At 30.0% G+C, this 16,809-nt stretch overlaps 3 protein-coding genes across 3 annotated transcripts in view; all 3 read right to left on the reverse strand.

The window, feature by feature from the left end:
• Positions 1–10,464, reverse strand: part of LOC107370167 (uncharacterized) — a 77,183-nt gene extending 66,719 nt beyond the window's left edge. Inside the window, exon 1 of the mRNA XM_015938156.3 lies at positions 10,018–10,464. Coding sequence (XP_015793642.1) covers positions 10,018–10,171 — 154 coding nt within the window. The 5' untranslated portion in view covers positions 10,172–10,464. The remainder of the gene's footprint in view (positions 1–10,017) is intronic.
• Positions 10,465–14,915: 4,451 nt separating this feature from the next.
• Positions 14,916–15,621, reverse strand: LOC149093977 (transmembrane protein 203). The gene has a single exon (XM_089267141.1). The coding sequence runs from the start codon at positions 15,619–15,621 to the stop codon at positions 15,220–15,222; it is 402 nt and encodes a 133-aa protein (XP_089123267.1). The 3' UTR covers positions 14,916–15,219.
• Positions 14,916–16,789, reverse strand: LOC107360803 (mitochondrial ribosome and complex I assembly factor AltMIEF1). Its single transcript, XM_015927528.3, has 3 exons — positions 16,602–16,789; positions 16,176–16,417; positions 14,916–16,000 (listed from the first exon to the last, which is right to left on the reverse strand). The coding sequence occupies exons 2-3, from the start codon at positions 16,341–16,343 to the stop codon at positions 15,962–15,964; spliced, it is 207 nt and encodes a 68-aa protein (XP_015783014.2). The 5' UTR covers positions 16,344–16,417; positions 16,602–16,789; the 3' UTR covers positions 14,916–15,961.
• Positions 16,790–16,809: the final 20 nt, after the last annotated feature.

Consider the following 16,809-nt stretch of genomic DNA (forward strand, 5'->3'; position numbering starts at 1 on the left):
AAGAGAATGAGGTTAGACTCAGGGAACGGAATAGCCTCAAGGTGGTTGATACATTTGTGTTTATATGCTTTTGGTTTTTGTCTTTGGAAGAAAAATGATGATGATGAAGATAAAAGAGCGAATGAGAAATGATGAAATGGAGAAAGAGACAAATTCCGTTGGGATAAATGATTGAAACTGAATATTTTACTCGTAAAGTTTCCATGTTGATGCAATAACAATATTATGAGTAAGTTATCAATAACAGTCAATGGTTTGGTAAAGAGTTGCATTAATAGTTGACCTTTTTGTTTTGTATCAACAAGAAAATGTACTTTTATTAATATTGATTGAAACGGAAATTAATCTGGTTCATTAGATGACTGATGAATGAACATTTGATGAGTTTTTTCGCCACAATTAATTCATCAATTTTCGATTCGATTTTCCTTCATTTTTACCTTTTTTAAATCTGCTTTTTCTCCTCTTTTTACTTCTCCAATTAAACTGACAAAATCAAATGAATATCATTAATATCTTTTCTTCCCTGCAACATTTTCTTCTCCTTTTTTCTTCATGAATTTGGCACAATTTTACTTTTGATTAACTTTATTTTTAAATTATTAATATTTTCTTGCATCAACTTCAACATTATCATTACAAATGAATGCAAATCATTGTCATCTTTTCCTTTCCATTTCATTAACATGGAAACAATTTATAAACAATTCAGCAAGAAAATGAACAAAAAATTATCAAATGCTAAATTGTGTCAGTTTTTTTCGTTTTTTTCATTTTCTGTACAAAATGCTCTTCATGACAGAAAAATCTGTAAAGAAGGGAAAAACTAATGAATAACCAAAACAGAAATGTAGCGATTCATTTGCTGATTTAAGTTCCAAAAACTTATCAATTTCTTGTCCTTTGTTTCATGAGGATGGAAAAAATGGATTTTGAAAAAAAATGTTCTTAGGTTTCTGTTTGAATTTTAAATGAAATATTGCGAGTTTCAACTCGAACTGAGATTTATTTTAATCGGTACTTGGAGTTTAATGAATAAAATGAATGAAAAATGTTCGGAATTTTTTGCATGAAAAAATGGAATCAACTTTTGCTTCTTTACCTTTAATGAAGGTGATTAAAATTATTGCAAAAAAACGAGTAAAAATGAAAAAAGAGTAAAGCTCGAGTAAAGTGCTAAGAATGTTTTGTGAATAAAAATGCGGAATTTTTCACTCCTTTCTAATATCTCTTTTAATATCTCAACTTTAATCAATATTTTGAAGTATTTCATCAGTTGAATGTGATATTAGGAGCAAAATTATGAGCGCCAAGTGATTCATTGGAAAAAATTTGTTCGATTTTTTCTATTGTTCTGTAATTTCATGCTTTTTTATTGAATAATAAAATGCTCTTGTAGTTATTTTGATAACAATTATTTCAAATAATCATTAGTTTCAAAGGAATACAAAACATTAACAGTTACCTTGAGAGTTTAGTCTTTTTATCAACAAAAACTTTCCAATCAAAACATAAAAATAGGAATTTTGAAAAAAGCGAAAAAGCTTAGAAAAATGCAAAATTTCTGTTTTATCTCACTTGGATGATAAGACTGGGAGTGAGAAAATTGAAAACTGAAGAATTGCAAAAAAGAATTTGAATTTCGAAAATTTGGTTTGGTTTTGGAAGAAGTTCTAATTTCAACTTTTGATTTCGAAAGAAGAAGCTCATTGTTTCCATTTTGATAAATGCTTATCAATCCCTGGTTAAAATGGATAATCATGAGATTCTCAATGCTGGGATTTTCTTGCCTTGTTCAATTCGAGTGTCACTTATATTGTTATTTATGGTTGGATATATTAAACAATATTGACTTTCGAACATTTTTTTTCTGGATTCTCATATCAACTCCACCTTCCCATTAACCTTGCAACTTATTGTCCACTATTATCAACTTGCTTGTCCTCTTTTATTATCCGTCACTGAGAAAGGATAACTATAATCATTTGTATGAAATGAGGAAAGCCAAAGTCAACAGGGAAGAGATTCAAATGGATTCATTTTTGTAGAGAATCAACTTTTACCAACAAAACACAGCAAATGGTTGACTTGCAGCAATTTTAATGCTAAACATTACCATTTATCCAAACCTGTTTTGATGGACGCTCTTTTCCTTCCCTTTATATTAACCCAAAAGTTTTGCCTTTTTTTAAGCTTCTTTTCTTGCAAATTTTGTCCAATACGCCATTTTTGTACCATTTTATGATTACTTTTGTCATCATTATCATTATTTTTGATGACAAAATATTGAAATGTTGGTCAAAAGAGAGAAAGAAAAGTGTGGCCTTTTGTCAATGTTTGATAATGTTGAATGCAAATGGTCACTGAAAAAATGCAATTTCACTTTACATTTACATTCGCTCCACTCACTTTTCACTTTCAAATAATGAAAAATTTCAACTTTTTTTATTTTCTCTTCTTTATTCAATTATTGCTTGTAATTGAATTGACTTTGCTCATTTGCCTTTTCCATTCAAATATTGCTTTAATGTTAAAGTTCAACTCTTTTGGTTATTCAAATTTAATCAATTTCACCTCAAGTCAACTCATTTCGAGTCTGACAATGTTTGATAACTGATTTGTAAAGGCTTTTGATTGACAATTGTATCAACTTTATCCATTGTTTTCCTTTCAAATTAGTCCGAGTTTCCCAAGTTTCAATATTCATTTCAAATGGTTCAAGATGTTTCCTTCAAAATGACTCGAGATTCGAATCGAACCATTTGTCTGATAGTTAAACTCGAAATATTTCAGTGTTTCTGTGACTAACCATCGATATTTAATTTGATTTCTAAATCGATTTTTTGTAGAAAATAATCGAGATTTGATTATTTTTTCTGATGTCGAAAATCGAACCTTGTTTTTGCTTGAATATTTTGAGGGTTTTGTTGCAGCTGCAGGTTAAAGGTTAAGTTTAAAGGTTTGGAACAGAAATAATGTCATGGATTAGATCAAGGATTTTATCGTTTGGTGTAAGCTTTTCAAATTGTTCAACATTTTGTTTTGTCTTTTCTCTTCATAAACTGGTTTCATGTTTACTCAAAGCAGAGGGAAACACGAAGAAAAACATTGGTGTTGGTTTATTTTCGTGATTCACCAGGAATGAACAAAATGCAGAGAATTTTTTCCATTTTTGTTTGTCAGATAATTTCTCCATCATTTTTACTGGGTTAAACTCAACCAAGCAAACAGACAAACAAAAAATAGTTATGAACAAAAGGGAGGGAAAAAAAGTTGAATGAATGTATGGATAAAACAAAAATGAGGTAAAAATGAAGAGAAAACAAATGAATGAAGGAAAAAGGAAGAAAATGAAGAAAAATGTTGAAACAAAATTGAATTGATTGATTGGATTGATAAATGCGATAATATCAGTGATAATATTGAAGATAAAGATCAACATTAATACAATTTTTATTAATGTTAGTGAGCATATTAAATGATATCGATATATGCTTTTTGCATTTGCGATGTTAACATTAATTGGAAAATATTGAAAAGACTTTGAGACAGATTTTCCAATATTTACTTAATCATTGATTTTGCATTAATTTTCTCACACTTTCAACTCATCAATCAATCCAGGATCAATGAACATGTCAGGTGAGTCCAAGGAATGTTAAACTTTTCCCTTTTTTCCTCTTGACCCTCCAAAGGTCAAGGGAAAAGGAAGGAAGGAAAGAATCTTGAAATGGACAGAAAAGTGGAGATAATTTTGATGCGTTTGATGAGCTGAAGAAGAGTACAGATTAAAGATGAAAATTGAAAAGAAAATTGAATTTCTCTCTTCACATCTTCATCATCTTCAACATCAATCACTTGAACCATTCCTCGTTTCCAGTCAATCATTACTTTCTAATCACATTAAAAACAAGCCTTTCAATTGATTTTGAATTAAACTTTTTTTTGCCATTTCAAAGAGAAAAATGGAAAAATGGAAAAGTCGAAAAAAAGAGTTCGAATCAATAACAAACAAATGTTTTCGTTGGTTTAATGATAAATTAATTGAATCATCATTTAAATCAATTGCAAAAAAAGGGTAAAAATGAAAGAATGGCTTGAAGAGGGAAAAAATGATGAAAAAGTTTCGACAAAATCTTTTCTCTTCTGATTCAATAAACATTCAGGCAAATACTTGAATGGAATAACAAAAAATAACATTAAACTCATGATGATCATGATGCATCATAATGATGAAAGTATAATCAATAGTTGAACATTCAACAAAAGCGTATTGAAGGTTTGTAAATTGTTGGTGAAAAAAAAAGTTTAAATTACTCTTTACCACAGAAGACAAAATAGTAACACATTGTCAACTTTTCATCTTTTGTTTACCCACATAATGTTACCTCTTTGTATCATTTTACTTGCAACAACCATCATCATGAGAGTGAACTCGTGAATAAAGGAAACTGGAAAAGGCAAAAGTATCAGTGAAACCACAAAATGTTTTCTCAAAATTATTTTCCAATTTGAGTTTCTTTTTTTTCTGTAAAAAAATATCAAATGAGCAAACCTTTTCTTGCTCTTTTACCATCAACAAAAGATGATAATGATGATGATACATGGAATGGTTGAAACTGTTGGCTTACGAACAGAATATTTATTAACCTGGAAAGTAGAAGTACAGCCTTTTCTGAATAATTCAATGTGAAATATTTCCAGTTGTGTAGCAATTTAAAGGTAAAAATTGAAGCAAAAAGATTATCATGAAATCAAACATTTCTCACTCCCTTCAATAATAAAATTTCCTCTCATCATCATTATACATCGGTGATGCTTTTTTACCTGATAATCATCATTTCATCATTTCTCCAATTCAATTCAACAAAATTTATTCTATTTGTTTCCATCACAATCTTCTTACCTTTATCATTGTGTGTTTATGTTGATGTATTATCATTATTAGTACAACCACACAACTGCATTTACAAAATTCATCTCAACATGTTACTGAATCTTTTCCTGTTCGCCCAAAAAGGCAGCTTTAATATTCACTGAAGAAGTAAAAAGTTGGAGAAAAAGTTTTTTTTCATTTTTTTCTCTCTCTTTGCACCGAATATTCAATGTTCAAATCATGATAACATGATATTATTATGTTGGAAATGTAGAGAAAAGAAAAGGTTGAAATGTTGAAAATGAAAGTTCAATAATAATCGATGGGAAAACCCATGAAAAAGAAATGAACATTTTCTCGATCAATTTGACTTTTTGTTTGCAGCCAATTGTCCGTATTCAAATGTACATTTTGATAAAGTCGAAGTGAAAATTGCCATTTTAAAATTATGTCTTTCGTGTAATCGACCCTTTTCTAGGTGGCAAAAGGTTCGACTCAATCATCAACATTTGGTTTGAAAAATTGACTCAAAATTCCTTTTCCTTTTCTCTTCTTGCATCATGAACATGATTCATGTCACCATTCAACTGTCAATGGTTTAATGTTCGACTGTTGATGCTTTTAAATCACGAAACGATTCAAATTGAGATTCATTTTCCTTCGCAGTTCAACATTTTGACACAATCGATTTAATCGTTGCAATGATTGTCATTGAAGCTTCCAACATCTAAATAATGGTTATGATGAAGAAGAACAAAAAACTGGCGAATGAAAGCGAACAAAAAAAAGAGGTGAAAATGTGATATTTAATGGAAACAAAGTGACAATGATTATGATGATGATCATGATTATGGTGATGAGCAGCTAGAAATGAAAATGATGATATCGTGAGAATCGTTTGGAGATGAAACAAAGAAGGAAAAAAACATTCTAAATTGATGTTTGATCGAAACAAGTTGCAATAAGAAAAACATTTTCTCCATCTTCATCATCTTTACCATTTTTACCCTTTTCCATCGTTATTGTCATCTTGAGTTGCCATTTGAAAGATAAAATGCAAAAAAACGTTCTCAACACAAATAGAGTCAAAGTTGCAGTTTCATCAGTTTAATATTACTTTTGCTTTTATCCTTTTCTTTCAATCTTTTTGCTTCTCTCTTCATCATCTTCCTAATGATTATCATCATTATTCGTCTAATCTTTGTTCATCCTTTTTGCATCTTGAAAAGTCACAGAAACAAATGGTTTGCATGAAACAACTTGACATTCAATACTATCATCTCAATCATTTATTCAGTTTCCAAGTTTACTTTTTTTAGATTCCCATTGATTTAACTTTTTAATTGTCTTTTGTTTCAAATGTTGAAAATTTATGTTTTTGTCATCACTTTATATTCCTAAATGATTATTGATCTTTCCATGTCGTTCATCTGATTGTTCAAATGAATTCAGAAAAAACTAAACTTGTTCGCTCAATTTTTACTCTTCATCTTTCGTCACTGATTAGTTGTTTAGACTATTAATGCAATTAAAGTGAAAGATAATTATGGTTATGTTAATTAATGGGAAAAGGCTAATTTATTCATTCAGTTATTCTTTTCATTCGATTTGTAGTTGCAATTAAATTGAATCAATTTGAAACCTTATTAATCAACAACAAAAAGTAAACTCTTTTTTTGTGTCTCTTCCCATTCAAATTGCAACCTTTTACCTTGTTTACTCAACGGATAACATTTAGAATGTGAATTTAATCTCGTTTTTTTTTTCATTCTTTTTATTGACAATTTGGTTTTCATTTTGGGTCAATTAATTGGGCAAAATTTGATTCAATTTTGAGGTTGAAATTGTTTTCTCTGGAAACTAATTGAATAAAGACAAATTTTTCTTCTTCTTCTTCTTTTCTCCATCTAATTGGTGTAAATGAAAGTGCAATTTGTTATAAAATGTTGAATGTTACTTGGTTAATCATTGTAATTAAATTGATTCACTTGAATAGGGAAATGTTTACGGGTTAAACGGAAGTTGGTTGAACATTAAAAGGTTTGATCAATGGCTTTTTGCTTGGTTGACTATCAATGAGTTTAAGGTTCATTTGGATTAGATTATCATGAAAATGGAATAATACTGTTTTCTCTTGCATTTTTTGTCCCTTCAACCTCTTGTTCAATAGAATTCATCATTTCCAACAAGAACTTTTTATTCACTTTTTTCTTCTTCTTCTTGTTGCCCGATTGTGGTAAAGGTTAATAATTAAGATGAGAAATACCAGAGTAATCATCTGTTTGTGTGCTTAACCAAGCGCAAGTGGCTTTGAGTGGTTCATGGTTGGACAACAATAGAGTGGACAAGAGATTGAAATGGTTAACCGTTAATAACAAGATAACGATTAACAAGGTTCACCTGAATCATTAGTCCAAGTTAATCAATTTGATTAGTGCAACAATTGTAAAGGTTAACCAGTTTGTCTGATTTGCCCTCAACACTTGTCGTGACAAGATCAAGTCTTTGACCAACAAGGAAAAGGTTGAGAGAAAAGAGCGAAATGCTGAAAAAAAGGAAATGTTTAAAACAAAAGCGTTTATTTAACTTTTAATTTTGATTTGATTAAAGTTAAATTGATTATGACTGGCAATGGAACATAATTGAAGATTAATTCTCTTGAGAAAGTAATCAAGAGTAAAATGAGTAAATTATCATTCACAATGGGAAAGGTTGAACAAGGAATTGAAAAATACAACAACAACAATAATGACAAAGTTTATCCTTCAAAATCACTCCCAGTTGTAACTCCCAGTAATCATGATAATCATTTTTTTAGGTCTCTTCTTCCTTCTCCTTTTGTCATCATCATCATCATCATCATTTTCATAAATAAATCAACCATTTTTTTCTTCTTCTCTTTTTTTCTTCTTTTCTTCATTCTTCTCTCTGTTCGAAGCCGAAGTAAATTAAATCTCTTCATGGTAAATATATGAGGACAAAAAAAGCCATGCAAAAGGTATGCTTTTGTTAGATTATAGTTTTATACTCAAGTTGACGATGAAGTTAATAATGATGTGTACATAAAATGGGAGATGATGATGAAGATGGTGGAAGAATGGGAAATGGCAATTTAAAATTACTAAAGGTAAACCTTTGTGAGTTGATGATGAGCATGATGAGAGGAAGGAAGAGAAAGAAAAGGAAAAAAATGATGAGAAATTAAATTTATTTAGACATTAGGTTTATTCAAGAAAACAATCTTTTATCAATTATTATTGCTATCATCATTTAAAGGTTCAACTTATGGTTACCTTTTATGATCATCATAACCAGTATCAACATTAACCTCGTCCGCCTTTTCATCAACTTTTCAGTTTAACTGTTTAACTTTTTCTGCTGCTGCTACTTTACCTTGCCAGTCCAAACTTTGATTCAATTAATCTCAAGGGTAAAATTGTACAAAATTTACAAAATGGAAATAATTTCAACAAAAATTTCAACTTTTTTGTTCAGTTCAATTTGCATTCATTAAAATGCTTTTTGTTTGCACAAAATAACAAAATGAAAATGTAAATTAACGGCAAAATTTTGTTCAATCTTTAAGAGTTTTTTCGTTTGAAACAACAATTTATTGCTTTCTCGAACTGAGTCCGAATACAAATACACGATTTTCAGAGGCTTCTTGATGGATTGGCAAACGTTTGAATTTTACAACTCAATCTGCCTTCATCTTTACCTAGACTCGAACTCATTTTTTATCTTGTATTGAACTAGAAAAAAACTCAAAGAGTTCGTGAGACAGGTTGGTTTTCATCAAATGATGATTCGCATTGCAAAATAGATCCTGGTTAGTAAGAATGAAATCGCAGGTACGGATAAATGGCACATGTGTCTGCTCGACCGAAAAATATCGACATTGTCGTTTAAGGATTCTCTAGGATCGTCTAGGGATTACGAGTGAATGTCTCTAAGTCAAACGTCATTATAAGATAACGATACCGTTAAGTACTCAGTGTGACCATAGGTAAAACTATGTTGGTGTAATCAATATAGCCTTTGATAAAGATAGCATTCGGGTTTTCAGAAAAACAAAAGTTTCTTTTTTGCAAGTTTTCGTCTTCAATAATTGTAAATGTACATCTTTTCTGCAAGTTCAATGGGACCATAAGCTGACCAGAGGTGCACGAATTTATATCTAGAGAACGCCGTTCTTTTTTAGATGTAAAACCCGTTAATGGTTTCTGGCTTCGATGAGCTGCAATAACTTTTCTTCTAAGCTTTTCCAACAAAAAACTATTTACAACCGAAGACTTGAAAAAAATCTGTAATTTTTTATTCCTTGATTTGCTGAAGATTGAACTTTTAGCGTTAAAAGAAGTTTCGAAAGATTTGTTCAAATAAACAAACATTGAGCAAACATTTTTCATTCGGAAATACTTTCTTGAAACTTTACTTTCGCTTTTATTATTTTACATTCGAGTTTTCGATTTTTTTATTTTTTCAAATATTAATAACTCCCAGTTAAAACATGATAAAAAGTGACTTAAACACTCGAAAATTATCATTCATCAAAACAAAAGTTGCCACTGAAATCCAGTCGATCTTTTTTTGCGACTGAAAACTTACGACTGAAAATAATTATCTCATTCAATCTCATTATCAATATAATCATTTGTTCGTTTCTCTCAATGTTTATTAATTATTTTCATGATAAACTGTCAACTTTATCGGAATGTAAACATGATATTCTTTATGCTGTTAAATCTATCAATCTTTAATGAATATTGTTAACGTATATTAAATTGACCCATATGAGCCTAAAGGTAAAATTTCAATCATCGGTTTATCATTGGAAAAGGTTTTATCACCAACTGTAACATTACAAAGTAACAACAAGTAAACAACAAATAAGAAATAATCATAATATTAAAGATGAAATATTGAAAGGTTAATATTTCGCTTCTTCCCTCTGTTTGCATTACTATCCTTTTTTGTGTATATCTTTACTTTCCTTCAGGCTTGTCATCACTTTAATCATAATCCATCATGATTAATTTAATTGAATTTTCGGCTCTCGGCTTGTTGTTCAATTTCAACACTAATAATCTTTAACGGCCTTTAGTTGATCAAGATGTAATTAATGTAAATTCAATGCTTACCAAAAGGTTGATCCGTGAAAGGTGTTACTTCATAGGGAACAACAATCCTTGATAAACAAAGTCCACAAATGATTAACCTAACGGTTATCATCAATACAAATCCAATTGGGTTAAACATTTTCAGTCGATTTGGATGTTGATTATGAATTAACATTGTTTATGTCAATTGTTTACTGTAAATATTTCATTACACAAATTACTTTAGTCTCGACACTATTTCAATCCGCGTTTTTTGGTTCCTTTTTGCAATTTAATTTTTTGCTTGTCAACAAAATTTAACTTCTGTTGATTCACAAACACTCTTTATTTTGACCTAATTTTGTACTGTTATGGGGTTAACATTGGGTTAATCAATGGATAATGAGAAGGTGAAAAGTTTGCCTTGAAAAATTGAACCAAAATAAAAGGGTCAATACACCAGAATACAAATTCACCGTAACAAGTTCAACTTGCATTTGAACTAAACTCGTAATTTTCAACATTCTTCAGTTTATCGCTAGATGGCGATTACTGTTGCGGCTTTTGTTTTTCAATCATTGGTTTACTGCTTCCATCTAGTGAATCTTTGGTTTATTAGTTTCTCTCCAATTTATGCTAATTCATTGTTAGTTTTAATATTCAAGTTTTTTCATTTCATTGATTTCTTGCTCTTAACTTTTGTGATATTTTTTAATATCGATTATTCTCAGTTCAATTTATGGTAAAAATCAGTGATTCTTTGTTACAATAATTACGGTGTTGTATTTAATCTTCAAGTGCAGTCATCATCAAGAGATTAGGCCTAATTTTTTCAATGGTCCCTAATGTGGATGTTGATTTTTAGCCAATTTCATTTTCCTCTATTTAATTGCTTGAGTTGAGTTTATTTCTGTTTATAAATTATCGATTAGAAAAATTATGAAATCAGTAAATAATGATTCACCAAATTATTCGTCTAATAAACAAAGATATTGAACTTTACGGCAAATAGTGAAAATAAGTCACCGTGTTTCCTGACATATCATCACATTGCTTATAAGTGAGTATATTTGTTATAAGCGCTTTTACCATTTCGCTAAAAACCGGTTTTACAGATCACTTCTAACTCATTTTAATGTAAAGACTCAACAAAAAAGCTCATTTTTAAGCATATGTGCTTTAGAGTGAGTAAAAACAGAGCTTAAAAGCACATTTTACATATAAAGACTGTGCTAATATGTCAGGAACACGGTAATTTCCAGTAAGATACAGTTTCTCAATGATTTAATTCAGTCACTGAAGTACAAAATGTTGTGCTTAAGTCTTTTGATCAGTTTTTCATTATTTTGTTGTAGTTTTATCAATAATCGCAGTGAATCAATTAAATTTTCAATCCAAGGATAAAAATATTTATGGTTTCAAAATGAGTAATGTGTTGCAGTTGATCATCGTAATCAACTTTCATTGAGAAATCAAATGCATCATTCCATGTATTCAAAGTACAAAAGTACAGGATAAAGGTGATATTTTTAGATTGATAACTGTTTTATATGTGAATGAGTCTAGATCGACAAGGAAATTATAATAATTTCATAATCAAATTATGAGAAAGCCTGGAAATACTTTGAATAGTGAAAGCTGAAACGTTCATTTCATCATTTTATTATTGATACCAATAATTGGACAAAAGTTTAAAGAATCACAATTTTTATGAAACTAATTGAGGTAAATACATGGATTACAAGGCTTCATAAAATGATAGCTCATCAAATGATGTAATGATCAATTTGGATAAGATTTTGTATGAGTTATGAAAATTGGTTTAAACAAAGCACTCAATGAACATTTGAAAATTGATTGATCAATCAATGATTTATCTCGACTGTGTAAAATTATCAGTAATTATCAATGAATTATCTTTACTTGCAACTGAAAACACATTGAACATTGAACACACAAATGGATAAATTGAAAGAATCACAATATCGTTCTGATTTGCCAAATTTTCCTCAAATGTTCTTCCAATTTCCTCCATACTAATATTTAACCACTCAACTTTCACCCAAATTATTTCTTGATTTTCTCATAATTTCATTCTCTACAAATATTCCAGTCAATTTCAACTGATGTCACAAATAGCTGAGTTATCAACCTGAAAAAACATGTCTCTTCAAAGGAAACAGCAAAGAACGAGTTTGAAGGAAATTTCGATATTCTCGAGAATCCTTTTGAAGATGAAATTCCCAACAAAAACCTCGTTCTTACCTTAACCATGAAATATGAATCTATCATAAGCTTATTTCTGGTTTCGTAAGTTCATATTTTGAGCAATTTTAAGCTCTCTTTTACTCAGCCTTTTGTCAATGTTGGCTTTGGGTAAATGTAAGCTTTGGTAACAAGAGTAAACCTTTTGTCTTTTCTGGTTTAAGTTGATAATTTTGGTTAATTTTGATTTATGTTTCTGTTTTAATTTAATTTCAATGTTTCCATTGGCTTTTTGGGTTCAGTCATTTTGCCTGATAATTTATTCCTGAAGCTTTCAACTGCCATTTGTAAAGCAGTTTGGTTTTTGAACACAATGTAATTTCAATTTGAACAATCGCCTCAGCTCTTGAAAATTTAAAGAAAAATTTGCTATTCTAATTATGGTCATGATTATCATTTTCACAGCAACTTTTAAAAGGTTAATCTCTCGATCAATCCCAGCTGCTCAATCAATATAATGGTTAATTAATTAAGGATTCATCATTGTTACCCAAACGAAACATTTCAATTTAACCTGCCTCTAAATGGTAATTTTTTTCCAATTAGCAAATTATTCTACCATTAAAACTCAATTGGTAAATGCATTTTAACCCAAACTGGTAACTGATAAATTGTGTCAACTTGAAATGTTATTAATTGTATTTTGTCGTTTCTTGTGTTGTGTTGTGTGTGTGTTTCCCGTTGATTGTAACAATACAGTGAAACCTGTGCAAATTGAACAAAAGCTTAAATTTAACTAACCAGAAATAATGGGCAAAAATGGAATCAATAAATGTCTTAATTATCTGTTTCTACGCACAGAATGAGAGTAATTCATTTTGAACAATTGTAAATGTTGAACTGGTTCACCTCGTCGAAGCTTCCCTTTATTATCATATTTTGGATATTTTCAGATTATTGCTTCTACTCTTGGGCATGTTCATCGTTATCGATCGGAATAAACCATTTATCTCACTCTGAGAGTTTTGAGAGAAGAAGAAGAAGAAGAAATCGATTTGAATGCATGATGAACCTCAGCTATTATTGAACCTTTTCAGTTGGTAGCTTTAAACCTGAATTGAATGTAAAAACGAACAGAGAAAATGATATAAAAAAAGCTAAGAAAAGCATGCATTTTAATATTACTCACAGAATCTAATTTTACATGTAATCATGAAAATATGCATTACAAGGAAAATAAATTGATGCCAGTTTCTCTTCATAATGTGTGTGCATCAGGGTGATTCTGTCAATTTCAAGTTCTTTATACTGTTCAAAAGCTGTAAACACCTTTCAATGTTTAAGAAGAAATCGATTTGTATTTACAATTGAAGCCTTTGGTGAACTACTCATGGTCAACATGGAGACCAAATTTAGAGGATTGTACATGAAAGGAGAGAAGAAATTCAACGAAAAAAAGGTTTTTTTTTCTCAATACTAATGGTACAGATTAAGGTTGCCAAAGAGTGACAGCCTTTGGATCTGCCAATTTAAACATCTCAATTGTAGAGTTGATCAATGTTTTTATCAATTTAATTGCTATCAATGGTTCTTAATAAGTACAACAGTTATTATCATTAATTATTCAATGGTTGCGGTTTTGTAGCAAATGTATGATGGATCATTTGGTTTGTACAAAAACCCATTTTAACCCAAACCTTTTGATGGATTGTAAATTGATTTCAGATCCATTCAAAGTATATCATTTATTTTCAGTTATTTATATTGTAAACAATTTTTTCTTGTTTGTCAGTCCAAAGGAAATTAATCAATAAATCAAACATTTTAATCATTAATCAATTGTAAAGGTAAATCAATGAGCAACAAAGTTAACCATTCAATGGAAATTATGTAAACTATTGTTGTATCATTATAATACATTGAATCCAAGTTTAAATGCACAACACTGGTCAATCGATTAGGAAGGGTTGTGAGGTTGCAATGGTCAAATGGGTGAAAATTGATTGATTACAGTGAATGTTGATTGAAATGGAAAAATTTGATAATTTCTAGTTTGTTACATTTGTTTCGTCTCGAGCAAATAGTCGATAATTCAATGTAAAATGTCTTTTGTTCAACCTTATTTTTTCAATCGGTAAATGGTCATTATTTGCTGGACTGAATGTTGATCAAGGAAACTGTTTGGCCTTTTGTTTGTAAACCTTGGTTAATTATAATGGCTGGAATTGTTGATATTTTGTTTAGTCTGAAAATGTCAATTGATAAGATGATTGAATCTTCAATTGACTTTTACTTTGATAAAAGATGAATACTCTAAATAATCTGATTATTTTGTCTCCATAATTCAGTTAATTGCTCTTATCGTCTTATCTGAATTTTGTGTAAAAGCAATTAACTGTTAGATGGAAATGGTAAAAGTAAATATTGCTTCGATTCAATATCTTGTTTGATAAATATAAATATTTCTTGATATTTTTTTCTCTCTCTCTTGTTTAATCAATCCAAGTTATCATCTGATCATAATTTATATAAGATGGTTATCTCAATTGATGGTCAAATAAAATTAGCTATTGAAGTAGTGGTAAAACTTGAAAGTAACTTTTTGGGTCAATCATTTGTTAAATGTTCATCATTTAGACATTTGTTGCTTGGTTCAATCAAATGGTTTGGGCTGTTCCATTGTTGCTCACAATAGGCTGATTACGTTGAAATTAATTTTACCAAATTACAGTAACTACATGTGAAAATGTACAAATTTATTTAACTTGTGATAATTGTTGTTGTTGGTGTAGTTGTTATGAAGTTAATGATACAATTGAATTCCATTTTAATGGATTGTTAAATTTACCTCCTCTTTTTTGTTTTGTTCAATCAGCTTTTATACAAATGTTCATAGCCAGGTAATACCAGAAATGTTGCTTTCTTTATGACATTTTATGTAGGTTTACGTTTTCCGGTCTCATGATTTCCGTTGGATTCTTGAGAGGTTTTCTTATAAATTTTTCTCTGCTTTTTTTCCTTTTTCTCTTCAATTTGTTATTAATGGATTTGGCAGCCTCGCAACATTAACAATAAAAGGTGAAAAAAGATTGGAGCCCAAATCTCTGAGCAGCTTATCCGTCGATCGCCTTCTAACTTCAAGCATAGGAAAAATTTGATGGTAAATAAAACAGCAATTTGATTGAAACTCCAGAAAGCTCGAAAAAATGCGGTCCGGTAAAGACAGTCCAAACATTGCCGTATAAACACGATTACGCAAAAGTAGGCTAGAAAAAAATCTGCTAGAAATAGCGGTAGATGAACGAACCACCAGCTTATTGGCAAAAAACCATCTAGTTTGATTGCAATGGTAATTGTGTAGAAAAATATGGCAACAGTTATGATAATCAGTTCAAAAACTGTCACACCAAACCAATTAACAAGTTCTTTTAGGGTAAACATTGAGGTGCAATTTGGTGACCATTAAATGAGTCCGTTGATTTCAATGAAAGCCTCTATGGATAGGAAAAAATGCAATTTACTCTGCACAGAAATTGTATGCTGAGCAATTTAAACAACTGGTTGGAGCGTTTATTAAGATGATTACTAGGATGATTGTTTCACTTCTATGACCTTAACTTGAAAAGATGTTAAGGTCTTGTATTTTATGACAGTGAAAAATTAACAGCACGATTAATCTCCAGGGAAACTAAATGTATTATATTGAAAAGTCTCTTCTTAATTAGTTAAATGTGATTCTGGAAACCAATGTCACAGCAAAAATATAGAGTTGGCACATTTTTCACATAAGTCTTCCATTTCGTAAGAAAACTAATCCTTTCTGGTTTGTGTCAACATATGGAGAAATTGATCCCAAAGTCATCAGAGTTTATCACAATGGTATCCAAATGATATTGATTGATATGCCATATGCAATAAGGAAATGGAAAATATGAGAAAAAAAATTATGAGTAAGATATAAGCATGTGTTAAATATCAAGTTAAGACATTTATACCTGATATGCGTAATCAATGTCCTCTGGTTTGGTTAATTCTTTGTTCTTTCTGACTTCTTGTCTAATTCTTTTCAAGTAAAATTTCTTGTCCGATAGCTTGAGATTATAACCATATCGAATGAGTGACCTGTAAAGGTTGAGAACGTCTTTAGAAGTAATCACAGCCATGAGAAGGCAGAGCAAAAAAACAGTTGAAATACGGATGTATCAATGATAATGTTAACCACATGAAACGCCAATATCTATGAGAAAAACACAATGGAAGTGACGAAAGAAGAGAAAAGAGGAAATAAAGGGGAAAAACAAACAAATTAGTCTTGTGCTAGAAAGGGTAGAAAAAAATTAAACATCAATGGAAACAACGTTTGAGATGTAGAATGGGAAAAAAACTAGACAAACATGGATGGTGTAACAATTGGAAAATACCTTATAACATTTTCAGCTAAAAATCCAATGCATTTGAGATTAAAGAACAAGATTAACGGTGACACACATCATAGATAAAGTGGTAAATGATGAAAAAACTAGAAATTAATCCATCGATAATTAAAGTGAATGTAAAAAAAATCAAAACAAACGACAAACCTAAAAATATGGTTCAACAGATTTAACCAATAGACTGGTAAGAAAACAA

The sequence above is a fragment of the Tetranychus urticae genome, chromosome 2 (genome assembly GCF_039701765.1).
Source record: "Tetranychus urticae isolate SD_2017Ah chromosome 2, NJAU_TeUrti_SD_1.0, whole genome shotgun sequence".
Lineage (NCBI taxonomy): Eukaryota > Metazoa > Arthropoda > Arachnida > Trombidiformes > Tetranychidae > Tetranychus > Tetranychus urticae.